Here is a 25,722-nt window from a genome sequence, read left to right as displayed (position 1 = left end):
GAGCAGGTTAACCCTGAGCTCCCCTGCTGCAGTGTACCCTAATTGTTCTCTGCAGCCATTTATTATGTGGATACTAGATAAGAGGTGTAGTCCTGCAACCTCCTGTTTGCAGTGTCTGTGGTGCGGTTTCTGCAGATGAGTTCCATGTGTTTAGGTTATTGGAGTATTTCGTTTGATTTCATTGGACTTTAAATCTGGATTCGGCTCCTTGTGTGAGGTAGGGCAAGTGTCTTAAAGGCTTCTAGACCTTATGCTGTCTTTGAGAAAAGTAGGCAGGAGTCTTGCTTGCCAGAATCCAGAGTATCGTGGATTGACTCTTATCTGGATCATCATTTGATCCCTGGCTCGGTCTTGCACTGTTTGGAGCTTAGCAGTGGCTGGCTTTTGGACAGTGCGTCCTAGAATGAACTTGCACAATACTGCCAGCAGATGTAATTGTCACAGGAATTCTGCTGAAGAGTAACTTCTAGACATCTGTCAGACTGCTGGTTTGTTAGGAAGCCTTGCATTTATTAATCAGCAACGTGTTTTCCTTCTCTCCCTTGACCAGATGAATTTGATGCCTATATCATTGTGTCCTTCGTAAATGCCACGCTGGTGCTATCTATCGGAGAGACTGTAGAAGAAGTGACTGACTCTGGATTCCTGGGTACTACACCCACCTTGTCCTGTTCTCTTCTTGGTGATGATGCTTTGGTACAGGTAATGGAAAGCTGCTTCTGACATGTCTGCTTATGTCTGCCACTCTCTGCGTGCTGCATGGCTGTGGTTTCTGCATTAGTGCAACATATGTCATGTCTATAGGTGTACATAGGCAGAGAATGACAGTTAGCCTTTCCCTGTTTATATTCTGCTAAGTGAAACTGGACCAGCTGAAGATGGTCCTGATCTTCAGTGTGTGCTCAGTAGTTTCTTGCTGTAGTTTAAAGATGCAGTGCTTCCAGCTGGCAAGTGGCTTTGTGCTAGTTCAGCCTGTTGAATAGCTAATGGATCACCACTGCCAGCAGTGGTGCTTGCCTTTGGCTTTTTCTGTGTCAGAATCACCAGTGAGATGGGAGTTGTGAAGGGATGCTAAATACAGAATTGATGTGATTTTTTTTCCTTCAGGTTTACCCAGATGGGATCCGGCACATCCGAGCAGATAAGAGAGTAAATGAATGGAAAACACCAGGGAAGAAAACCATTGTAAAATGTGCTGTAAACCAGAGACAAGTAGTGATAGCACTGACTGGAGGAGAACTGGTTTACTTTGAGATGGACCCGGTATGTGTGCTTATGTTGTGAATGAGTTTGGAAGAGCAAGGCAGAGTATGGGGCATGCCAGAGACTGAGCCTTGGATCAGACCTGCAGAAAAGGATTCTGTAGTGAAGCATCCTTCTAGAATGGATAGGTCAAAGTCTTACATATCTGGACTGTGTCTGTCTGAGTTAGATGATTTAATGGCTAATTAAAGTCTGAAGTGTGTAACAAGGGCTGGAAATTGTGTGCTTACTATTGCTGTTCTTCCAATTGTAGCTGAAATAAGGCTGTAAAGAAATGGTTAAAAAAAAAACAAAAAAATCTGAAGTACTATCTTTAAAAACAAAAAAGGGGGTCGGGGGGGTGTGGCAGGGAAGATGTGATGAGACAGTTTGGCACTAGTTTGCCCCATCGGCTAGTTGATAAGTCTTGTGTTTTTCTGTCACAGTCAGGACAGCTGAATGAATACACGGAGAGAAAAGAGATGTCGGCCGACGTCGTTTGCATGAGCCTGGCCAATGTTCCCCCTGGGGAGCAGCGTTCCCGGTTCCTTGCTGTTGGGCTGGTGGACAACACTGTCAGAATTATTTCCCTTGACCCTTCAGTGAGTAGCTGTGCTGTTTCTGCCTCTTCCATTGACTTGAATGGGTACTCCAAGGGTGCGCTGTGTCTGTCAGAGCTGTCTTTCCATCTTCAGGTGGATGACCAGGAATGAATAACTTGCATGGCTTTAGTCTGCTGGTTGGGAGGAAGCATGGCCCTTGATCCTAACCTCTAACAGATTCCTGTGTTTGACCTAGTCTCACCCATGCCTGGAGGCTCAGCTGATGAGATACAAAAGCATTTTCTTCTCTTTTTTTCTTCCCTCTCTCGTTGTTTATACCTCTAGTAAAAGCAGACTTGTTCTGCAAGCAGGTCAGCAGCAAACCAGCATTATCATTCCTCTGCCTGCAACAGATGAGTGTTCAAAGGATGTCTTGAGGTAACATAAACGTTGGTCAGGTCTCTTGAGGCTAAATAGCTGCAAACTCTGCTAGGCAGTTTGGAAGGATACAGTTTATCTTCTCCAAACCCCAGGGCTGCTGCCAAAATCCACAGAGCCCGGGACTATTGTGACTTTTCTTTTTTTTTGCTGCTGAATACTTCTTTATGGAGATTTAAAAGGGCATATTTAAGCTCCTTAGATGGAGCTTGAATCCCCTCGTACCATGCCAAGCCCTGCTGACTGGTGTGGTACCTCTTTTTTGTCTCCCACAGGACTGCTTACAGCCACTGAGTATGCAGGCCCTTCCCGCGCAGCCCGAGTCGCTGTGCATTGTGGAGATGGGTGGCACAGAGAAGCAGGACGAGCTGGGGGAGAGAGGCTCCATTGGCTTTCTGTACCTGAACATTGGACTGCAGGTAAGATGTGCCTGCCTGGTTCTGGCAGGTGTGTCTTGGTCAGCATTCGCTTGAAGATGGATTGCTGTAATAGCCTTGTCATTGTGCAGCGCGATACAAAGCCTGGCTGTTCCCTTTTTGTTAGGACATGCTTAGCAACTCTTAACTGGGAAATTTGCTGTGTAACTTAGTAGAGGTGCAAATTTTCCCGTCTGTTCCTAAACCTGAGACTAGTTAAAAGACAGTGTATTGTCCCAGACTTCATGTAGGACAAATTGTGCTTTTCCCCTTCTAGAAGGAGGGCACGTTCTTAAAATACTTTCTGGGTGAAACGTTGGGCAGTTCTTTAAAAACTGCCTGTAGGGCAGAGTGTTAAAGAAGTAACTGCCCACAACCACAGGCTCTGCTCTAACAACTCTGCTGTTGCAGAGCTTTTTGTTGCATCAAGTACTGACTCTGTGATCTTTGACCAAAAAATGTTGCTTTGACAATTCAACATGTGGTAAAAATAATCAGAGCAGTCTAGGTTCTTTCACATGCCTCAAGTGTGATGTCAGGATGCAAGCTGTTCTTAAGCAGCATGAGTTTTGGGGTAAATGCTTTGAAGAAGAGGGATTAGGATCTGGAATCAGCCCTCAGGTTTTTCGTGGTTTATGTGGTGCACCAAACTTCTTGGTCTGTTTTTTGGCTTGCTTGTTTGTTTGGGGGGGGGTGTGGTTTGTTTGTTTATTTACAGTAACTCCTTTCTGCCCTGCAGGAGTGTGCAGGAGCTATGCTTTTTAATATTAAGAGTTAATTTAGACACGGTGTAGCTGTAGAAGGTAGTTGTACTGGAAACTAGGAAAACAAACACCTAAGTCTTCAGAAATTGCTTCTTTGTTTTGAATAATGGCGGTAGCTAGTTATTTCTTATCTGTAATCTTGATCTAACTCTTTGGTTTGCTAATGTCAAGAATGGTGTGCTGCTGCGAACTGTCCTGGATCCTGTTACTGGTGATCTTTCTGATACGAGGACCAGATACCTTGGCTCACGGCCTGTGAAACTCTTTCGAGTCCGAATGCAAGGCCAAGAGGCGGTAAGTGAGGCGAGATCTCAGAGGGGTGCAGGTCCAGTCCCCTGGCACAGCATCCCAGGTTTCCTTTTTGGAGGGCAGGGTGGGGAGGCATCCTTGCAGCGCAGCAGGACCCTCTGGGTAAGGGTGGGAAGTAGAATGACTTCATTGTGGAGCTGCCGGGCTTGCAGCTTGCTCTTTCACAAACAACCTTGTTCTTGTTGGTATTCCCCTTACTTCTTAGGGAGTAATGTGTGGTGGTGCCCTGTCTTCTTTGAACTAGGACTCATCTGACCCCCAGGCTGTGTTTGCAGTGTGTCTGGAAAGCTCTCAGCAGATTCTTTGGCTTAGAGACACTGAAAAATCTTGTCTTGCCTGCCTTAGTGCACAGAAAGAGCCCTGTGGAGAAGTCTTAGCCCTTGACTGCTTGATGCAGTTGATGGTTGTCTCCTGTGCATGTTGAGAAGGGCTCAGCCAGGGGCTGGACAGCTGCCGTGCATGGTTCAGGGAAAATATTTTCAGTATTTGGCATAGAGGGAAGAATGTGTTTCATCAGAAGCGCCATTTCTAGCCCTTCTTAAGTGGCGCTGGGGAGATCAGCCTCCCCCTGCTTGACTCATTTTTGGATGACACCTTCAGAGTTGAGAAATACTGCTGGTCAGTGTAGGGGGCTGGATCTGGTAGTCTCAGCTCTGCTTTAATGTTATGGTACACATAACACCCATAAGGGTGAATCTCTTCAACTTGTTCCTGCCAGTCTGCCAGCTGTAATATGGAGATGAGATGCTTTGCTGCTCTAGCAGAGAATGCTTATAGAATAGCCGAGTGCTTTTCTACTTTGAGACCAGTCTTGGTTCCTTGTCTCACAGTATGGGGAGAAGAAAACCCTACTGCTTGTGGCCAGTCAGCGATGGGCTTGGAGGAGCCTGTGACTGTTTCGTGTAATTCCAGCTTTTGTCACTGAGGCAGAAAGTAGGCTTGCGCTGAAATTGATTTAGCCAATTGTGTAATGGTGAAGAGTTGAGAAGTCCATCTACTGCCTTTTTTTCCCTTAACTTGATTGAAAGTAGGCTACTGATTATTTTAAGTAAATTTCACTTAGAGCGCTACCGCATTTGGGTTGTGGCAAAGCAGTAAATATTTATTTTAAAAGACCTGTTTCTGTTAGAACAGGCTATTGTTAAAAAAAAAAAAAAAAAAGGAGATACAAAAGTATTTGTTGGTTTTGGCTTTTACAGATAACAGTTTTTATTGACCCTCGTTTGAGTATTTGTCTAGATAGAACTAAAATTCCTCTTCATGCTGTATGTGATTTCCAGATAAAACTGTCTCTTGAAAACAAGTGGTGTCTCTGAAGGTATGCTCTGAGCTGGGTGGAGTCCACCCGCAAGAGTTCAGTTGTTCTAGTGGGTAAGAGTCTGGCACTGTACATCCGTTCATATTGCAAGGAGTGAACTTGCCTCCATCCCCAGACCTAATAGATCCGTTGTCTGTCTTTCCCAGGTGCTGGCCATGTCAAGCCGTTCCTGGCTCAGTTATTCCTATCAGTCACGTTTCCACCTGACTCCGCTGTCTTACGAGACACTGGAGTTTGCATCTGGTTTTGCTTCTGAGCAGTGTCCAGAGGGCATTGTAGCCATCTCCACAAACACATTGAGGTAAGAACCAATGGGGAAAAGAAATACTTCTGGGCCAGGATGCCAGGTGGAGGAGGGAGGGGTGGTGAATTCTCACTAGACATTCAGAAGGAAAGAGGTGAAGTGACTTACATTCAGAGTTAAGGGGGTGTTTTGAGGTTATTTGGTTATGGATAATGATTTGATAGGAATACTTGAATGGATTTCAGAAAACAAATGGAATACAAGGATAGTTATGCTGTCAAAAAGAAATAGGGTGCACTTCTGTGATTTGTATTGTCCAGCTTTTTAAGGTAACATGTAACTCAAGTCATCCTTAAATTGTCTGATCCTTAGAGAGGAGGGAAACTTTTAATAAATGTGAACCTGTTGTGTATTAGCATCTTGTGGTTTGTGATCTGAACTAGCTACTTTGTAGAAAATAAGTCACATGATTTAAGAAATCAGAAGCATGACAGGGTGTATTTGCCTTTTAAAGTTCAGCTTAGATATTAAAAAGATATATAAAAATAATAGGGGAACACAAATTCAGGAGCTCTGCCTTATGCACTCGAACAGGCACTTTTTTCCTATCTGTTCTCATTGAAATATTACAGCATTCACTGCTTTTAAAGGAGTCATTCTTTCTGGAGAGACTTGTGGGTTTTAGTCATCAAATGCCAGAAGAACTGGCATTTCAGCTGGCAAGTCACAGGAAGAAAGAGTTGGCATTGCATTTTTTCATACTGGTTTAACTAAAGTGCCTCTGAGGAGCGTTTGATTACGTGTCAAAGCCTGTGTCCCATTTAGATTCAGATGATGCGTTCCCCAAACGTGCACTTTCCTTCTGTGTGCCCTTTGTTCCTCTTGGGATAGATTTGCTTCAGTACCACTCAGAATGCACCCTGGGACGGGGAGAGCCCTTAAGTCAAGGACCTTGCACTGCAGAGCATGCCTGTCCCACAGCATAGGCTCCCGTTTAGGATCTTAGTTTTGTTCTCCTCTCTGGAGCTGTTTGCTACTTGTTGTCTGGCCCAGGAAAGGTGCTGCTTGTCTCCAGCCCTAGCCACTTTCACAGACATAAAGCTCAATTCCAGTTTTGTTCTCTTGGACAGTTGTTTTCGGACCTTGTTCAACACATGTCATGTCTTTGTCCCCCAGGATTTTGGCACTGGAGAAACTGGGGGCAGTCTTCAACCAGGTTGCTTTCCCATTGCAGTACACACCCCGAAAATTTGTCATTCACCCAGAGAGCAACAACCTGATCATCATTGAGACAGACCACAATGCTTACACTGAGGCCACCAAGGCACAGAGGAAGCAGCAAATGGCTGAGGTAACTGGGGTGGGGGCAGGTAAACACTTCTGCAGCCCTGCTTACTAGTTCCCAGCTGCTGTTGCCTGCCAGTTTTTTGTGCCCTATGTGAGTACAGGGGCTGAAGGGAGCAAAGATCTGCCTCAAAACACTAATTACAGCAGAATACACTACTTCCCAATGCTCTTTTCTTTGCATGTTGTTATGGCAGACTCTTCAGAACCGCGTATTGGAGGACACTCACGCTTCTGTAACCCATTTGCTGGGTTTTCTGTGACTGTTTGAAGATGTTTGGATTTCAGTGGGTTATTTTCTTCTCAGTGTTATTTCCAGAGTTGTTGATTTGGAGAAGTAGCTCCCCAGACAACTGCCCCTTGGGCAGGGCCTAGCTGACACTGCTGTGCTCTGAGCTGCAGAGCCTCTGTTGGGAATAAGCTCAGGGTGGGTGGAAGCTTTGGGATTTGATAGCTTCCGTGTCTTCACAGGCAGTACCTTGCCCTGGAATACCTGGGGTTAGGGGAAACAAGGAGGCTATATTCTACACAGAGCATCAGCAGGTCTGGAAAGGAAAAATCCACTGAGCTGTTCTTTTCTCCTGTCTTTTAATGTGCCATAGGAAATGGTGGAGGCTGCAGGTGAAGATGAGAGGGAGTTGGCAGCAGAGATGGCTGCAGCCTTTCTGAACGAGAATCTTCCCGAGTCTATCTTTGGCGCTCCCAAGGCAGGAAATGGACAGTGGGCCTCTGTTGTCAGGGTGATGAATCCCATCCAGGGAAATACGTTAGATCTGGTCCAGCTAGAACAGAATGAAGCTGCCTTCAGGTAAAAAGCATTGCTTGGTGCAGCAAGAATCTCTGCTTGTAATGAGTCTTATGTGGGTGTTTTTCCTTCTTTTGCTCAGCTGTTACTGAATTGAGATCCAGATGCACCATGTCATCAAGAGACGTCTTGAAATTCCAGAAGTGATTGCCACATGCTTAAAGCTTTTGTCTTGCCTTTCCTTCCCTTCCCACCCTGATCTGTCTGCATGTGACACTAAGAGCTGGTGCTCCAGATGTGTTTGCTGGACTGCAGTGCTTAAAGAACAACACAGAGATGTAAATCACAGACTGGTAGGGGTTGAAAGGGACCTCTGGAAATCATCTAGTCCAACCCCCCTGCCAGAGCAGGTTCACCTAGAGCAGGTTGCACAGGATTGCGCCCAGGCAGGTTTTGAGTATCTCCAGAGAAGGAGACTCCACAACCTCCCTGGGCAGCCTGTTCCAGTGCTCTGTCACCCTCAATGTAAAGAAGTTTTTCTTCATGTTGAGGCAGAACTTCCTGTGCTCCAGTTTGTGCCCATTGCCCCTTGTCCTGTCACTGGGCACCACTGAAGAGTCTGGCCCCATCTTCTTGACACCCACTCTTCAGATATTTGTAAGTGTTGATAAGGTCCCCTCTCAGTCTTCTCCAGGCTAAAGAGCCCCAGGTCTCTCAGCCTTTCCTCATAAGAGAGATGCTCCAGTCCTCTCATCATCTTCATAGCCTTCCGCTGGACTATCTCCAGTAGTTCCCTGTCCCTCTTGAAGTCGGAGGCCCAGAACTGGACACAGCACTCCACATGTGGCCTCACCAGGGCAGAGTAGAGGGGGAGGAGACCCTCCCTCGACCTGCTGACCACACTCCTCTTAATGCACTCGAGGATGCCACTGGCCTTCTTGACCAACAGGGCACATGGTTGGCTCATGGCTAACTCAGTGTCCACCAGGACTCCCAGGTCCTTCTCTGCAGAGCTTCTCTCTAGCAGGTTGAACCCCAACCTGTACTGGTGCAGGGCGGGTTATTCCTCCCCAGGTGCAGGTCCCTACACTTGCCCTTACTGAACCTCATGAGGTTACTCTCCACCTATGACAGATAAGAGAGCCGGGAGCAAGAGAACGTGCTGCTATCTCTCCCTTCCCCTTGTCATCCAGATAAATTGAGCGTAGATTAAATGGAAAGGAAGTGTTAGAGACACTGGAGGGGAAGACTAACACAATTACCATGAAGAACAGCAAGTGCCTCAGCAGGTGAGGTGGGGTTAGGTCATGCTAGTCCAAAAGGCTGACTCTGTCCTGTTTGTCCAGGATTCCCCGGCCTGGCTGAGCTAAGCACCAGGCAGGAAATAACACTGGAAGATCAGGACGGTTATATGTACATATCCAAATTGCAACAGCCTTTGAAAAACACTTTCTAAGAGCGTTGTACATTGCTAGGCAGTGTCCAGCCTGTGAAAGTATAAAAGTAATGCCTTGGGCATGTGTGACACCTGGAGCACTTCTTTTATATAGGGAGTGTGGAAGAATGAAGGAATCTGTGTTAAACGTTTCTGCAGGGAGGAAAAATGACCGCTGAAAACAAAATGTCAGTGCTGGAAGACTGGGCTCCCGAATATCTGCCTGGCTCGGTGCAAGCTGTGCTGTCAGGGAATCCAGGCCATGTGCGCAGCATTCATTTGTGTTGCGATCGCACTGATCTGGCATATCTTGTCATCCCCAGTGTGGCTGTGTGCCGGTTCTCCAATACTGGTGATGAGTGGTATGTGCTGGTGGGAGTCGCTAAGGACCTGATTCTGAACCCACGCTCGGTTGCTGGGGGATTTGTCTACACATACAAGCTGGTGAACAGTGGTGAGAAGCTGGAGTTTCTGCACAAGGTGAGAGGGATGACTGAGCCATTTACAGGCAAGAGTGCTAGAATAGCTGTTACTTCACGCTGAATGCTATAGCAATATTGCAGTACTCAGTGAATCCTGGGCAAGGTCATCATGCTGATGTTACACACTGGAAGCAGCCCTGGAGAAAATAAGCTGCCTCCTACAAAATCACTTGGGACATCTTTCACAGAGCACACGATTGAACACAGATCTCCCAAGAGTCCCAGTCCTTTGCCTTAGCTATAGTCTTTTCCATCTGATTGGGTAAATGGGAAAAGAGCAGGATTTTCATGCCCCTGTAAGGGAGGGGAGATAAACAGATCCTTTTCTTTTTGGAATGCAAGCTCTGAGCACTTGTTTACAAAGCACATTCACACTTGGGTCTCTTGAACCCTAGTGCTAAGGCTCTCAGTCCTGGGCTGGCCACCTGAACCTGGTGTGAGCTGTCATCTTTCCTCTCATGCTCTTTGGCTGCATGTAGAAATGATTAGTCACCTAGTGACCAACTTGCTTTGAAAGGTCTCTGGGGCTTTAGCAAGGGTTTCAGCAGAACTCAAAATTCTGCTGCTCTTCCCACATGTTTTCAGCATGGCCAAGACTTGAGCAGATGAGCACATGCAAAGGAATGCTGTGGCTTATTCACTTCCTACAGTCCTGATGCAACGAGTGGGTTCTGTCCTGGACCAGGGCCTTTTCTTATGCCACTGAACACCCACTTGGAAGCTGACAGAACTGCTGATATGAAGTAACTCGTCTTAGCCAGTGCAACCAAGCTAGGAGTGCTGTAACTGGAAGCTCTGTACATGTTCCCATTTTCTGCTGTGGATGATCCTTTTGGATTGGTTAGTGGTGGGAGATTTTTCAGCCTTCTGAGGTACTAGAATTGTGAGCACGCTGTAATTGTTTGGTTATAACACTTCAATTGCATCTTCAGAGCATCTGTGGCAGATGGCTGAATTAGATTCATGCCTTTGTTTTGAAAACAGACAATCTGGATGGATTTAGGCAAAGCGTAGAATCTTCCTGTTGGGGATAAAGCAAAACTAAGAACCAAGGCAACAAGATTTAACCAAACCATTAGTTCAATCCATTCTGAAGTTTGGTATAAGGTTAGCTCTGTTTAATGCAGATCTTGCCGTCTTCGTCTTCCTTCTCCAGACCCCTGTGGAGGAGGTTCCTGCAGCCATTGCTCCATTCCAAGGTCGAGTCTTAATTGGAGTCGGAAAGCTCTTGCGTGTATATGACCTGGGGAAAAAGAAGCTGCTTCGCAAGTGTGAGAATAAGGTACTGGCGGCTGTTCTTGACCAGAGGTGTTAATCCAGAGTGAGTGATGCTTTGCAGCAGGAGTGAAACAAGGGTTCAGCTGCTACTCCAGCCCAAGTGTGTCTGTGCACTTGGACCTCGGAGCTGTGTCTGTGCCTTGCTGGTGTGCACCAGGTGCACGCAACCAGAGCAGTGTTGGCAGCTGTGGCCAGACTGGGCTGTTGTGCTGTCCCTCTGCACCCCAAGCACACGTTGCTTCCCCGTCACCATTCAGATGGTGGTATTGCAGGTTCCTTTTTCTACCAGCTCAATGCAGGCTGTTAATGGATGTGTGCAGGAGTTCTGAAGGCCTTTACACACCATGCCTTTGGCCATCTGCTGCAAATGTCAGAGGTCTTGCCCAGATGTGAAACAACAACTGCTGGAAATGTTTTCTTAGGCTAGGTGATCAGCAGGCTGGGGATAGGAGTTGGAAGGTGCATACAAGCACCTCTTCAGATCCTCAGAACCTTGAAAAGAGGGTTTTCTCCTTGAAGTAGATGGTCCGTCTTGCTGAGCATTTCTGGTACTTTAGGAAAAGAAATTGCAGAGCATCGTTTTCTAACTCTTAATTGCCTGCTCCTCCCTGTCCTGTGCAAGCTGCAGAATCTGTGCCAGTTGTTCATTACTGCACAACGGAACTCCAGCAAGCTCACAGGCAGACTGGGAATTTGTAGGGGAACTTTTTTTGTGTGTTGGGTGGGTTTGGGTTGTGGTTTTTTTTCTTCCTAAAATAGGACTTGTGAAAAATTGAAGCTCGCTTTCTTGGATCTTTGATGATCACAGTAGTGAGGGAACAGTGGAGCAATGCCTGCTTGCAGGGCTGTCCCTCGCATCTTGGTTCATAGGCTCACCAGCAGTGCTTGCTCTCTGGGCATTACTCGTATTCAGCAGGTTGAGAATGATGTGTGTGGGTGTTAAGTTGCCCGGTCCTGTATTGACAGGGTATTTGGATTGGGGCTGTAGTCTGCCAGAAATGAGAGGTAGTTTTGGAGGGAATGGTAGGAAAGAGGGAGTGAGGCATAGTTCACAGGGGGAAATAGTGTTTCAGTTGGAGTAGGGTATAGTTAATGGGTTATCCTTTGCTGTTTGAAGCACTTGGGTTTTGTCCTTTCTCTCTTAAAAGCACATTGCCAACTACATCTGCGGGATCCAAACCATTGGGCACAGAGTGATTGTTTCAGACGTTCAGGAGAGTTTCATCTGGGTGCGCTACAAAAGGAATGAGAACCAGCTCATCATCTTTGCTGATGACACTTATCCCCGATGGGTCACTACAGCAACTCTCCTGGATTATGACACTGTGGCTGGAGCAGACAAGTTTGGCAACATCTGCGTGGTGAGTGTGCCTCAGAGAAGTTGGGGCGTCTTGGACATGAGATATTTTTCCTTAAAACATCCATGATTTGTCTTAAAAGAATGAGAATCTGTGCTTTGCTGGAGACAACGCCCTGTACCATTCACTTGTTTTTACAGGGTGGCTAGCTGTTGTCATAGCGGACGGCTGCAGTTTGTCAGTTTGTCAATTAAAGCAAACAAGTTCAAGCATCAGCAGGTCCAAAAACCCATTTCTGAAACGTTCAATAACTTATGTTGAAATTGCTGCAAAACTTGCTGTGAATAAGCCTTGAAACGAAGCTTGTGACTATGAAAGGGCCCATGAGAACTTGTGTCAGGGTTATCACACTTACTTTCCCTGGCATTTAGCTTTCTCTGTCACTTCCTCTTGAAAGTTGGCTTTGTCAGTGCTGACAGTTCCCCATTTGGCTGGATTTCAGCAGGGGAGGAGAAAAGAATAGATGGTATTTCTGCCAGAGTTTTGATCTCTTTCTAAAGTGTGCTCGGGTACTTTGGAGTGCAGAGTTCAGCAAATGTCAGACACTGCACCTGCAGGATTTGGCCAACACACACAAATCAGTCCTCTCTGGTTTTCCTGCCCCACATCCATCATTTCCGTAGTGGGAACCACCTTCAGACCATTTTGACTGTACCTTCCAGGGTGATCTGCAAGTTTTTGAGTGATGGGCCATCAGTCTTGATAACACGGTTGTTGTCATCATTGAACTCTAAAGACCTTGTTGGAGGGGCAAATGGATGATTTTGCTGTAAGCATAAAGCGATTGTTGTAGAATCCACAAAAGTAGCCTTTCAAAGACCTCAAGGATTCCGCAGAGATAGTGTGCTGCTTCTCTGCAGCTTGTTGATGCTTTTCTTCCTCTTTCAACGCAGGTGAGATTGCCTCCCAACACCAATGATGAGGTAGATGAGGATCCCACAGGCAATAAAGCTCTCTGGGACAGGGGGCTGCTTAATGGAGCGTCGCAGAAGGTAATGCTTCCTGGGAAGCACGTGGTTACTGTGGGAAAACAACATGCTGCTTTGCTGTGAAGGCCTCTGCAGCCTTGTCCAAGAGATGTATTGGCAGTTCTGCTGCTACATATGTACCATGCTGTGGGCGATTGGTTTTTGCTGTCATCTGGAGTCAAATTCAGTTTCTGAAATCGCGGCCGATGCCTAGCAGTGTTGTTTGATTGAAGTGGCACGCTCATTTTCTTTTCCTGCTTTCCCTCATTACTTGCGTCCGTTTGTCCAGCTCAAGACGGTGATTCGGCGGCATGCTGAGTTTTGCCATCTGGTCACGGGTGGAAGGCACTTCCTTCTGAGAAAGGTGTTTCAGAACTCGCAGGTGGCCAAATGTATTCTGCTTTTTATATAAGCTAAAATAAGAACATGCTGCTGTGATTGACTTTCAGGCTGAAGTGATTATGAATTATCACGTGGGAGAGACGGTGCTTTCCTTACAGAAGACCACGCTGATCCCAGGAGGCTCTGAGTCTCTCGTCTATACCACCTTATCAGGGGGGATAGGAATCTTGGTCCCTTTCACTTCCCACGAGGTAAGCAAGCCCCATCATTATGCTGCGGAGTTGCTGCTTTTCTGTGCACTCATCCCCAGCCAGTATATTGATGTGCTGCATCCCTTGAGGGTATCTCAAGGGCTCTGCAGTGTGTGAAGACCTGGGCTGCAGGAAAGCCTGTGGCTGTGGGACCAGCTCCGATACAAAGGGGAAGAGAAGGAGCTTGTTAACTCCTCCTTCTGCATTGGCTCTGTGAAGAGTTTTCCTTGTGCTGCCGTTCTACGTCTCCTTGTTCTCCAGAGGAGCTCTTGGATGATTCAGTGTGTATGAGGAGGGATCCCTTGGCCATGCTTTGTGTAGCCTATCAGCTGTTGATCAGCACTGATGCTTCAAGTCCTGAAGGTGGTATTTTCTGCTCCGTTTGGCCTCCTGGAGCAGCGGGCGCCAAGACATTGGCTCTTTGCACCGCAGCTCTGTGCTGTGCAGCTGCTGTATGCTCCTATTCCTGGGAGGCTGGTCCTGGCCGAGGGGGCACAGTTGGCTGCTCAGCTCTGCTGTGGGTGCTCCCAGGGTGGAAGTGGTGAGGGGGTGACCATGACCTTGGCTGCCGTGCGCCCGGCTGCTCTAGCAGAACCTGGTAGTCGCAGCATTCCAGGAGCATCTGGCTGATGGGTGTCTTACCTTGCCAGTGGCATTAGCATGTAGCAAACTGTTCTGTTACCGATTCTTCATCTCCCCAGGATCATGACTTCTTCCAGCACGTGGAGATGCACTTAAGATCTGAGCACCCTCCTCTCTGTGGACGAGACCACCTCAGTTTCCGCTCCTACTACTTCCCGGTGAAGGTATGTCTGAGTATTTGGGATCAGCTGGTCGTGGGGGTGCAGAGACTTGTTCTGGAACACGGAACTACTTCGAGGCCTGGCAGAAGCAAGTCACGGTTGCTGTTCAGTGGGGAAAGCAGGGCCAATGTAAACCATAGCTGGTGTAGTGACTGGCAGGAACTGAAGCTTGTGCTTGAATAGCACTCTGTACGGAGAGCAGTACTTAGCACTTAATACCCTGTCTGTTTTGGTTTCTTAACCCTTCTAATGAGCCTTCTGAGGGTTGGACTTGAGACCCAAGCCTAGAGGTGCTGCTGCTGCACTTTACTTGCTACAGCATCTCCTTTTTCCATCAGGAGCAGCAGCATGGCATAGCTATTTGTGTGGCTGGGTCAAACTGGGTGTTGCCTGGGGATATATTTTTCTCCACCACCACTGAAAAGGGAAATCTCATAAGAAACGGCAGTTCCTGCCTATTTCTGATTTTGAGGAACTGTGTTTGAAGCTGTCGACTGTTAAAACACTGTGACCAGAAGGGTCCAGAGTAACTATGTGGTAACTACTACCAGAGTAACATATGTAAGTATCAGTCAGAAAACTGCCAGCAGCTGACGCTGTCCAAGCAGAGAGTGCGTCCTTGTTCTTGGTGAGCTTGAGGCTGGTTTGCAGCATGCACAATCGCAAAGGTGTCGCGCATCCCACTGAAGATTCCCCCTCGGGTATCTTTTGCAGCCTCCCCCAGCCTTCCCAGCACAGTGCTTGGACTCAAGTCGGATCCATCTTCCCTTCCCTTGTGCAATTCTTCAGCTGCACCCAGGCTTTTGGAGTTTCTCCTTCGTTAATCAAGCTGGCCAGTAGTTAATTTGATGCTAACTGCTGCTATTCAGCAGATGAGGTCACCGTGCATGGTCTTGTTTCCAGGACAGGATTAAGAAGCTCCTGGGAACAAACTGTTTGTTGCCATTTTTCCCCGTTTAGGCAGGGTTCAGTGCCTCTGTGTTGTCAATTCAATGCTCTCCTCCTTGCCCCTCCAGAATGTGATCGATGGGGACCTGTGTGAGCAGTTCAACTCCATGGAGCCTAACAAACAGAAGAACGTGGCCGAAGAGCTGGACCGGACCCCACCTGAAGTGTCCAAGAAGCTGGAAGACATCCGCACACGCTACGCTTTCTGAGCGGCAGCTGGTAGGAGCGGAGCTACTCGCTGGGCTCCTGTGGATGCTCTTCCAAGCACGGTTGGGAGGACGATTGTGTGCTTTTCTTTTTCCTTTTTAAATATTGGTTTACTCCTCTTGGTTTATGTTTCAAAGTAATGTGACTCCAGTAAATACAGTATGCAATATTAGGTCTCCCAACACATCCTGCTGCTTATGTGAAGGCTCCTGACATTCTGGCTTCCGGCCAGAGAGATTCCCTCTTGGGAAGCGCCCACGGAAGGTGCGGGCTGACCCTCAGTCTCTCCTCTTTGGCCCTCTTCAGGATGGGGGAGCCCAAGGGTGTCTTGTGCTGGCCTTGCAGAAAGCCCTGTAGGGCAGATCCAGCTGAGCCTTTGTAGGATCCAGGGGGTTTTGCAATTTCCCAGCTTTTTGGTAAAGGAAAGAGCTACGGCATGACTCAGGATTACCAGGGTCCTTTTTGTAGTCGGTGGCAAGAAGCTCTGGGCTTCCACCAGCCCTGGGAGTAGCCAGGGGGAAGCCTGGCTGTGCAGAGGGCCCTGTCACACTTGTCTTGAATGTTTTCTTCTGCATTGCAAGGGGTTTTTGGACTCGCCATTTCTGACTGTTTTCCCTGTAAATAGAGTTTTGTACAATGTTGACTCTCTTGGGGGTGGGGAAGAGCGAAGCCTGAGTCTGGGACTTGATTTGTTTCATAATAACTTTGGCAAGAGCAGTGTTTCCAAGCTGTGACTGAGCAGCCCATGAAGAATAAAAGCCTGGTTTTTAACTTGCCTGACTCGGGGGGCTCCTCTCCTTTGCAGCAGCAGCTGTTGTTGACCTGGCGGGAGCAGGACGGGTGGAGGAGGAGCACAGAAACATACACACCCTCAGCCCTGTGCCCTGCCTGGATTCTGGAGCTGGGCTGTGGCCCTGCAGGTGATGGCCTGCGAGCCCCTCTTCGCTCCCCTACTCTGCCTGGAGCTGGCCCTGAGCCCAGCAGCACGTCCCGCAGCTGGAGCTGCCGCTCTGCCCCAGGACGTGCACACAAAGCTGGGGTACGTGGAGAACAGGTGTGTAGGCAGGAAGGGTCTTTTCCCCCAGCTACTGTTTCTCCAGCCCTTCCAGCGCCTGTCTGCAGCTCAAGGCTCCTTTTGTTGCCCTGTAAAGCAGCTGCAGCTCTGGGAGGAGCCGCTGGCTGTCAGGGTGGCTGGAGAAAGGTGTTTCTCCCCCTTAGCTGGCTGCAGAGGCTCGCAACTGGAGCTCATGTGCTTCCTGGTCTTGCCTCCTGCCTCAGCTTTGGTCCCTGGCTTAATTCCTGCCCGTGGGGGTCTCTCTGCCAAGCTGCAGACCCCCTCCTTGATGCATGGCATCCCACGAGGGTGCCTGGCCGCCTCCCCACCCAAGTGCGGCTCGGACAGTGGGTGTCCCCCTGCCTGGTGACACGCTGGCATCGAACAGCCTTAGTGTTCCTCCCCTGGCGCATGTGCTGCACGGGGTGAGGGTGAACACACACCCTCCTGCCCTTCACACACTCCTCTCCTGCTTCCACTTGTTGCTACAGGCCTGTGTTGGCAGGGGCTTAACCTAGGACTGCACCCTTTGGCTCCCGTCTGGCACCCAGCCTGCCCCACCTATCCTCCGCCTCGGGACGAAGGGCTTTGCCTTCCCTTCTTGCACCTTCCCACGAGGTAAATGCATCAGCTGAACGTGATGGGGTCCGACCTCTGCCTTATGGATGTGGGGCACCTGCCGGTGCTCCCTTGTCCTCCCCCATGGGGCAATGCCTGCTCCAGAGCAGGGAGTGCTTCAAGGAGAGCTCCAGCAAAACGTGGCTTTGGTGTATCGGTTAGCCCCAAGGGTGAAGTTGCACCCAAGGGCTGCTCGGGGTGTTCCCAAACTGGTTCCAAGTATAATGTTTTGCTTCCTTGGCCCGGCCTGCATAAATAACCTGTATCCAGCGCAAGGCAAAGCCTGGGAGGGGCCGAGCCCCAGCCTGGAGGAGCAGGGGCCTGCTCTGGGAGCTGGCTGAGCCCTCAGAGCCCCTTTTCCTGGGTGGCTCTGAGCTGGAGCCCCACCAGCCTCCTAGCAAGGGTTCTCCCCTGCCCCTGGGCCCCTGCAGCCACAGGGTACTGGGCTCCTGCTGACGCGTGGGAGCAAAGCTCCTGGGGCTGTTTGCCTTGGGCTTGCACCAGCGGTGATTTCCAGCCTGGCACAGCCAAGGAGGGCAAACCGCCTCCAGCACCGTGCTGCGCAGCTCGATGCTTTCCCTCCTCTTCCTTGCCCCGTCCCAGCTGCCAAGCTGAAGCCTACGTGGGCAGGGAACACTATTAAATGGCTTCCTCTTAACGCCTGCAGCAGATGCGGGCAAAATCCCTGCAGATGCTTCAGTGAGGAGCTGGACCAGCTCCTTCCCTTGCCTGGAGCTGGGAGGGAAACAAGGGCTGTGCCCAGGAGCTGGCTGTGCTGGGAAGGAAGTTTGGCAGGAGAGGGGGCCCTGGCCCTGACTCCATGCCAGGGGAATCCCAGCGCTCTCCTTGCATGCAGAAGTGCATTCCTTCCCACGCGTTTCCCTGGGAGCGCTGACCCCCTCTTTGATAGCTGATTTCTCTCGCTGACCCCTTGCACGCCCGGCAGCCAGCTCTCCCAAGGGGCTCTTCGGGGCGGGGGGGGGGCGGTGAGGACAGTGTCCCATGTCCCCTCTCCCCTGGTCCTGGCAGGGGTTCAGCTGCAAAGCATCCTGAGAAGACAGCGTGTGCTTGCGCCAGAGGCAGCAGGAGTCCTGCGGGCCTGGAGGCAGCCAGGGACCCCCAGCCCGCTCGGAGATCGGTCTGGGCAGCCTCCCCTGCCCACCGTGTGGTCCTCGCACAGGCACGTGCTGCGAAGCACTGGGCTGATGCCCGCTTTGTGGTGCCCCAAAATGCACCTGTGGGTGCCCAAGCCCAGCAAGCACCCTGGGACACCCAGTCAGGGGAGCCCAGCACCCCGGGGGTGCCGATGCTGGCAGAGCAGTGTGCCCCGAGGAGCCTGGGGATGCGTGGCGTAGTTAGCTGAGCACCTCAGGGAGCATGTGGGCGCCCAGCACCGTGAGGAGCAGGGGGGCATGCAGCGCAGTTAGCCAAGCACCCCGGGGCATGCAACTGTGTCATCCAAGCACCCTGGGGACACCCAGCTGGGTTAGCTGAGCACCCCAAAAGGCACTCAGCTGGGACAGCCGAGCACCCCAAGGAGCAGGGAGGGACCGGGCCGGGCCAGCTGAGCACCCTTGGGGACACCGACCTGGGCTGGCTGAGCACCCTGGGGAAACCCACCCGGGCTAACCGAGCACCCTGAGGCCACCCGGCCGGGGCAGCCGAGCACCCGCGGCAGCGCAGGGCCAGACGAGCCCCGGGCCGGGCCGTGCCGTGCCGTGCCGTGCGGGGCGGTCGCTCGGTCCCCGCTTCCCGCCCGGCCCCCGGCAGCCGCCCCGCCCGCTCCCCTCGCCACCGCCCCCCGCCCGCCTCCCGGGGAGCGCGGGCACGGCCCCGCCGCCGCCGCCGCCGCCCGCGGGGAGACGCGTCCCGCGCCCGGCGGCCCCGCGCGCCGCGCCAGGTGGGTCCGCGGGAGCCTCGCGCGTGGGGGGCGGGGGGGGAAGGCCGCGCAGCGGGGGGGGGACGGACACGGCGGGGGGACACAGCGTGGGGACACGGGGTGGGGGACATGGCCCAGGCGTGTTTTCGTGGGGACACAGCACAGGGAGATGGCACGCAGTTCCCTTCACGGGAGGGCGTGGGGCGGGGGCATGGCGTGGGGGACACGGCGTGGGGACACGGGAGGGGCTCCTTCTGTGCTGGGACATGGCACATGGGCCACACCGTGCGGGGACACCGCACCCTCCCACCCAGTCCGCTCGGGGACGTGCTGAGGAGGACACAGCACGAGGACATGCTGTGGTCTCCTTTCCCTGGAGTGACAGCTTGGGGACATGGCCTAGCCCCCTTCGCATGGGCGTGGGGACACCACGTGTCCCCCCTCAGCGTGGGGTGACCTGACCACTTCGCCAGCCCCATCCCCCGGCGCTCCTTGGTTGAGCTCCTGCTGAGGCCGGACAAACTCGTTGCTGGGATAACGGTGCTGGGCTGGGCCCCCCCCTTGGAAATCCCCCGGGGGCAGCGCCGCGGGAAGCCTTGCAGCCCTGCCCCGGGGAGGGGGGGGCATAGGCACCCATGGCTCCACGGCCACCCACAGCCCTCCGGGGCCACCCAGGGCTCACAGGAGACTGTCCATTCCCTGCAGCCCCCCGGGCCCAGAGCGGGTGCCCTCGCTGTGGGGCTGCAGCCCGGGTGCCCACCTGCCCTGGTGCTGCAGCCGGGGCTCTCTCCCCCCAGATCCCCTCTCGCAGTGCAGGGGGGTCCTGCAACAGCCCCCCTGGAGCGCATCCCTGCCGGCACCCTGTGATGGCCCCTGGACCTGCTGCCTCCCTGCAACCAGCCAGAGAGGAGAAGCCAGCGGGGACGGCTCGGAAGGGGGACTAACCCCCCATCCATGGCAGGGGGCAACCACCCGGGGCTACTGCAGAGCAGCCCAGCAGCCGGGGCCTGCACCCGTCCCTCGTGCCCCCGCCACCCACACCGCTGCCCAAGAGGTTCCCGGTGACCCCTGGCCATGTAGGCGCAAACCCAGGGCTTCGCCAACGGCCACTGTCAACATGCAGCCGGGCTACGCGGCTGTCCTGTGTAAGTACGGCTTGGGAACAGGACAGGGGGATGGCCGCAGGTGTCACCTCAGCGGTGTCCCCAGGGTGGGGTGGGGGCTGATGCCACTCACTTTTGGCTGCCCAGGTGTCCTGGCTGTGCTGGGGCTGGAGGCTGCTGCGCCGGGCGAATGCGAGCTCACCCGCCTGCTCCAGGACAAGCTGCAGTACGAGATGCGTCTGCAGTACATGGTAACCCTCTGTTTTGGTGGGGGGATGATGTGGTGTTGCAGGGCCCTGGGTGTGGTCTGGTGGGGGGACACATGGGAGGGCAGCACCCCCTGCTTCTGCAGTGACTGGGTGCTGGGGTTTGGGTTTGGTTTTTTTTTTTTTAACAGGGGGCAGCTTGTGCCAAATGGTGCCCAGAGCTGCTCCTGCTGCTGCATCTTTGGGGCTGGACCATGTTAACAGGCTTTTCCACCAGTTCCCTGATGTCATGGTGAGGCTGGCAAGGCTGTCCCCCTCACTTTGCTGCCAGCCCCTGTGTTCTTCTCTGCCTTTCCAGAAACACTACTTCCCCATCGGCTACACAGTCCAGGTCCAGTACGAAGAGGTGCTGAGGCCATCCAACATTAGCCGCCTGGTGAGATAGTGGCAGGGGATGGCCCCATGATGGGGACGCTCTGGGGACCCGTGGGGGCTGCATGGGTCTCACCCAGGCACCCTCTCGCCCCCAGCGCAACGGGACAGTGTCGGAGGCGGCACTGCGGTACCTCTGGTTCCATGTCAGCTCCCAGGCAGTGCTGCGGATCCGCGAGGTGCTGCTGGAGAAGCACCCGTCTTGGAAGTACACCCAGGAGCTATGCCAGCTCTTCGATGCCCTGGGCAAGGAGTACAGCAAGTACCAGCAGGTGGGGAGACCCCGTGGTCCCCCCTGGCACCCCAGCCCATCCGCACACTGGCACGCAGCCTTGCACACCCCTTGCAGGGGTGCTGTGTGTCCATGCAGGGTGCAAGCACCCAGTGCCTGTGCATGCAGACACGTGTGTTGTGTGCTCGCATGGCACAGGCACAGATGTGGGCATGCACAAGAGGTACATGCACGCGTGGGTGTGAGCACCCGGTGGGTGCAGCGCGGGCATGCACAGCCCTCTCTGCATGTGGGCCCTGTGAGAGGGCTGGCAGGGGCAGGCTGCTGAGGGGCAGAGGGTGGCACCCGGGGTGCTGGGCCGTGGGGCAGCACCGGGAGACAGTGCACATCTGGCATTGGTGGTTCAGTGGTAGAATTCTCGCCTGCCACGCGGGAGGCCCGGGTTCGATTCCCGGCCAATGCAGGGTGGTTTATTTTCTTGCCTGCAACTCACTTTGGGGGGCCAACAGGGCTGGGGAAGGGGTCACTGCCATAGCCGGTGAGGGGATCCTGCAAAAGGTGACCCCGAAATTCCTCCCAGTTTTCCGTGTGGCAGTACCTTACTGCAGCGGTAGAAGAGGCCCTGCCTGTCCTCCCAAGCCTCTGCTGTCTCAGTGGAGCCGCGGCACCCCGGGGACAGCTGCGTTTGGGTGCTGGGGGGGGGGGGGGGGGCGGGGCTGGCACAGCTGGGTCCTCAGGGTGAACCCAAACTGTATCTGGGTTGTCCTGGGCCATGGGGCAGATTCTGCAGCCCCTGCAAAGAGCCTGTGGGCTTTGCTTCAGTGTTGACTCTGAAGGCTAATGACAACTCCCGTTGCTGGAGGTGGTGCGTGAGGCAGCAGGAAGAGGTGCTGCCGTGGCTGGATCCCCAGCACCAGCAGTGTGTGTTGGGGTCCAGTCTCTGGGAGGGGGTTCAGAGCTGGCAGTGCCCACCCCTGCTGCTCCTACCCGCGGTGGGTTTGGGGTCGTGGGTCAGGGCCGTGGATTGTTGCACATCTGGCATTGGTGGTTCAGTGGTAGAATTCTCGCCTGCCACGCGGGAGGCCCGGGTTCGATTCCCGGCCAATGCAACAGCCATAGCTTTTGTGTCCCTGGGGGTGGATTTTGGGGGCTGCCGACGGGACTCCAGAGGTTCTCCTTCGGCATCCCCCGGTACCTGCATGCCCCCCCAGGGGTGGCATCGCTGGCTGGGCAGAGCAGAGCCGGTTACCCTTGGTGACTCCCGAGGGGCGGAGACAGGGAGCTGCCAGGGGCTTGGTAGCAGTGAGTGTCCATGCCTCGGTGGCAATGAGGGTCACTGGCTCGGTGACAGTAAGTCACCCTGCCCTGGGTTTTAGTGGCAGTGAGTGTCCCCGGCTTGGTGGCAACGGGGGTCCCTGGCCCAGGGCAATGGGGGCTCCTTGGGACGGGTGGGTACTGCTGCACCCCGGCGACAGCTGCATTTGGGTGCTGGGTGGGGGTGGCCTGCCACAGCTGGGTCCTCAGGGTGAACCCAAAGTGTGCCTGGGTTGTCCCGTGCCGTGGGGCAGATTCTGCAGCCCCTGCGAAGAGGCTGTGGGCTTTGCTCAGTCTTCTTGTCTGAGTGTTGACTCCGAAGGCTAATGACAACCCCCGGCTGCTGGAGGTGATGCGTGAGGGCAGCAGAAGAGGTGCTGCCGTGGCTGGATCCCCAGCACCAGCAGTGTGTGTTGGGGTCCAGTCTCTGGGAGGGGGTTCAGAGCTGGCAGTGCCCACCCCTGCTGCTCCTACCCGCGGTGGGTTTGGGGTCGTGGGTCAGGGCCGTGGATTGTTGCACATCTGGCATTGGTGGTTCAGTGGTAGAATTCTCGCCTGCCACGCGGGAGGCCCGGGTTCGATTCCCGGCCAATGCAACAGCCATAGCTTTTGCACCCTGGTATCAGGGGGGTACATGGGGGGCTGCTGGGGGAGGGGAGTTGCTCCTTTGGGCACCCCTGGCGCCGCTGTCTGCTCTGGCTACTCTGCAAATGCACGGACCCCCGGGGGGTGGCATTGCTTGCAGGCAGAGCCGGTGCCCATTGGTGACTCCCGAGGGGCTGTGACGGGGAGCTGCCGGGGGCCTTGATGGCAGTGAGGGTCCCTGGCTCAGTGGCAGTGAGGGGCACTGTGTCGGTGCCAATGAGTGTCCCTGGCTCAGGGCCAGTGAGTGTCCATGCCTCGGTGGCAGTAAGAGTCACTGGCTCGGTGGCAGTAAGTCACCCTGCCCTGGCTTTTAGTGACAGTGAGCGTCCATGGCTCAGTGGCAACAAGGGTCCTTGGTGTGGTGGCAACGAGGGTCCCTGGCCCAGGGCAATGGGGGCTCCTTGGGACGGGTGGGTGCTGCTGCACCCCGGCGACAGCTGCATTTGGGTGCTGGGTGGGGGTGGCCTGCCACAGCAGGGTCCTCAGGGTGAACCCAAAGTGTGCCTGGGTTGTCCCGTGCCGTGGGGCAGGTTCTGCAGCCCCTGCGAAGAGGCTGTGGGCTTTGCTTAGTCTTCTTGTCTGAGTGTTGACTCTGAAGGCTAATGACAACCCCCGGCTGCTGGAGGTGGCGCGTGAGACAGCAAGAAGAGGTGCTGCCGTGGCTGGATCCCCAGCACCAGCAGTGTGTGTTGGGGTCCAGTCTCTGGGAGGGGGTTCAGAGCTGGCAGTGCCCACCCCTGCTGCTCCTACCCGCGGTGGGTTTGGGGTCGTGGGTCAGGGCCGTGAATTGTTGCACATCTGGCATTGGTGGTTCAGTGGTAGAATTCTCGCCTGCCACGCGGGAGGCCCGGGTTCGATTCCCGGCCAATGCAACAGCCATAGCTTTTGCACCCCGGTGTCCCTGGGGGCGAGTGTCTGTGACATCTCGGCGACCTGTCCCTGCAGACGGACGTGGAGGCGGTGGTGGCTGACCTGGTGAAGCTGGTTCACAGCGCGGGCGCCGAGAGCCGTAGGAAAGCCGTGCGCCCCAAGGCGCTGCTGGACAACTGCCTCAAGGTCATGCGGATGCTTTACGGGGCACCCTGTGAGTGGGGACCGGGATCGGGGGGGCGGGGGGGGACCTTGGGGAACGAAGATGCCACGTGTGGGGGTCCTGTCCCACGCTGTGACGCCTGTCCCCTCTGCCCAGGTCGGTGGGAGTCCACCTAACACCGGAGAAGACGGAGACGCCTTCTCCTTGCACCTGGGATGCTGCCTCTGCTCTGCCCCCCCAGCAGAGCCCCTTGGAGGGGGGGGGTCCCAAGGAAGGTGCAAAGGAGGGGACAAATGCCACTCCCTCCCTGGACCAAACACCACCCCTGCCGGGACCCTGGGACTATGCATGGCCGAAATGCCAGGCACCTTCTGCACGGATGTGGGCGGGGGGGGGGGCTCCGACTGCAGCGGGGGGACACACTGCCCTGCCCTGCCTGCAGCAGGGGCAAGGGCATTGCCCAATTCCTCTTTGTTTGTATTTTTTCCTCAGCTTTCATTAAACACCAGTTAATTCTCTAGAGTCACAGCTCAGATTCCGACCAGGTGCCCAAGCCTCCAGCCTTTCCTAAAATAAAGGACCAGGGGAGAGAACCCCAGCTGCCTCCTCTGCCTGCTCTTTTGGGGTGTCAGTCCCCTCCCTCGGCTTTGCGAGGGAGCTATTCTACCCTGCCATAGGGACCCTCAGAGCCGTCGCCTGCTGAGCCTCCTCTGTCAGCCCTGGCTGCTTCCCCGGCAAGAAAACATCTGGATTTGTTTGTTGTGCTTGGCAGCAAGATGTGGGCGGCGCGCCGGAGGGGCTGGGGGCTGGCTGGCTGCCTCACCCCTTCCCAGCTTAGTTAATTACCTTAATCAGCTATTAGAGCCCTTAATTGGTGTGTTCCTGGCTGCAGGCTGCTTAGGCTTACAAGTCTATGAGAGGGTGCAGGTGAGGCTGTGGCCACTGCAGCATGGGCAGATGAAATGTCTTCCTCCTCCTCCTCCTCCTCCTCCTCCTCCTCCTCCTCCTGCCTTCATGCCTAGCAATGGTTCATGTTTATGTAAAGCCCACTCAGAGTCATGTAAAGCCCACTCAGAGTCATGTAAAGCCCACGCAGAGTCATATAAAGCCCACCATGATCTGCTGTTTGATAAAGGGCTTTAATTTGAGGGACACCCTCGCCCATCCCTGCTGGCTTTACCAAATAGCCCCTGGGTGGTCCAGAGACCCACCTGGGGCTGCCCGAGTCCCTGGGGCTGAGCTCCCACCTCCCGCTCCCTCACATCAAGCGTGGGAATGGTCTCCCGTGCTCCTCCACTGTGGGAAAACTGAAGCTGCTCCAGCAAAAATGACCCCAGCCAGGCTTCCCAGAGCATCCCCATGGCAAATGGCTGGGCTCAAGGCTTGCCAAAGCCCTGCCTTTCCAGCCCAAGTGGCCACTTCACATGTTGTGACATTTTTTTCCGGTCCCGCTTTTGAGGGATGGCTTCAGAAATATCAACTGAGAACGGCCACGGAGATGTACTCACGCAATGGGGAACTGGAGCCTGTTCACAATATCTTGTGATGAACCATGAGATGGGGTGGATGCAGGGAGGGTCAGCCCAGGGTGAGGTGCCGATGTCCCAAAAGACATCCTTAGGGACGTGCTAGGGCTTGGGAGATGCCACTGCTGTGAATCTCCTCGCTGCTGGAGAAGGAAGAGCCTTTGCTGGCCTTGAACCAGCAGTAAAAAAAGCCCATCTGCATCCTCGAGGTGGTCATGGAATGGCTGACTGGTTTTGGGGAAGCCA

The 25,722-nt window shown here is 53.6% G+C and overlaps 2 protein-coding genes and 4 non-coding genes across 7 annotated transcripts in view; all 6 read left to right on the top strand.

Moving 5' to 3' along the window:
* SF3B3 (splicing factor 3b subunit 3) overlaps positions 1-16,205 on the top strand; it is a 30,212-nt gene extending 14,007 nt beyond the window's left edge. The window contains exons 12-26 of the mRNA XM_086469617.1: positions 551-702; positions 1,108-1,263; positions 1,689-1,844; positions 2,498-2,641; positions 3,574-3,696; positions 5,176-5,330; positions 6,450-6,624; positions 7,220-7,425; positions 9,121-9,277; positions 10,436-10,561; positions 11,706-11,918; positions 12,809-12,907; positions 13,333-13,476; positions 14,178-14,282; positions 15,296-16,205. Coding sequence (XP_086325743.1) covers positions 551-702; positions 1,108-1,263; positions 1,689-1,844; positions 2,498-2,641; positions 3,574-3,696; positions 5,176-5,330; positions 6,450-6,624; positions 7,220-7,425; positions 9,121-9,277; positions 10,436-10,561; positions 11,706-11,918; positions 12,809-12,907; positions 13,333-13,476; positions 14,178-14,282; positions 15,296-15,436 — 2,252 coding nt within the window. The 3' untranslated portion in view covers positions 15,437-16,205. The remainder of the gene's footprint in view (positions 1-550; positions 703-1,107; positions 1,264-1,688; positions 1,845-2,497; positions 2,642-3,573; positions 3,697-5,175; positions 5,331-6,449; positions 6,625-7,219; positions 7,426-9,120; positions 9,278-10,435; positions 10,562-11,705; positions 11,919-12,808; positions 12,908-13,332; positions 13,477-14,177; positions 14,283-15,295) is intronic.
* Positions 16,206-20,102: 3,897 nt separating this feature from the next.
* Positions 20,103-24,126, top strand: IL34 (interleukin 34). Of its 2 annotated transcripts, none has more exons than XM_086469470.1 (6): positions 20,103-20,130; positions 20,236-20,339; positions 20,653-20,730; positions 20,825-20,998; positions 23,863-24,001; positions 24,107-24,126. In XM_086469470.1, the coding sequence occupies exons 1-6, from the start codon at positions 20,103-20,105 to the stop codon at positions 24,124-24,126; spliced, it is 543 nt and encodes a 180-aa protein (XP_086325596.1). The 2 variants fall into 2 exon arrangements, with proteins under 2 accessions (XP_086325596.1, XP_086325595.1); XM_086469469.1 differs by having other exon boundaries at positions 20,626-20,730.
* On the top strand, positions 21,351-21,421 carry TRNAG-GCC (transfer RNA glycine (anticodon GCC)). The gene has a single exon. It is a non-coding gene; the product is annotated as a tRNA-Gly (tRNA).
* On the top strand, positions 21,997-22,067 carry TRNAG-GCC (transfer RNA glycine (anticodon GCC)). Its single transcript has one exon. It is a non-coding gene; the product is annotated as a tRNA-Gly (tRNA).
* TRNAG-GCC (transfer RNA glycine (anticodon GCC)) lies at positions 22,798-22,868 on the top strand. The gene has a single exon. It is a non-coding gene; the product is annotated as a tRNA-Gly (tRNA).
* On the top strand, positions 23,719-23,789 carry TRNAG-GCC (transfer RNA glycine (anticodon GCC)). The gene has a single exon. It is a non-coding gene; the product is annotated as a tRNA-Gly (tRNA).
* Positions 24,127-25,722: the final 1,596 nt, after the last annotated feature.

Source organism: Leptosomus discolor, chromosome 8 (genome assembly GCF_034619465.1).
Source record: "Leptosomus discolor isolate bLepDis1 chromosome 8, bLepDis1.hap2, whole genome shotgun sequence".
In the NCBI taxonomy this organism is placed as follows: domain Eukaryota; kingdom Metazoa; phylum Chordata; class Aves; order Leptosomiformes; family Leptosomidae; genus Leptosomus; species Leptosomus discolor.
Note: the sequence above shows the minus strand (reverse complement) of the source record. Positions and strands in the feature narration are given on the sequence as shown.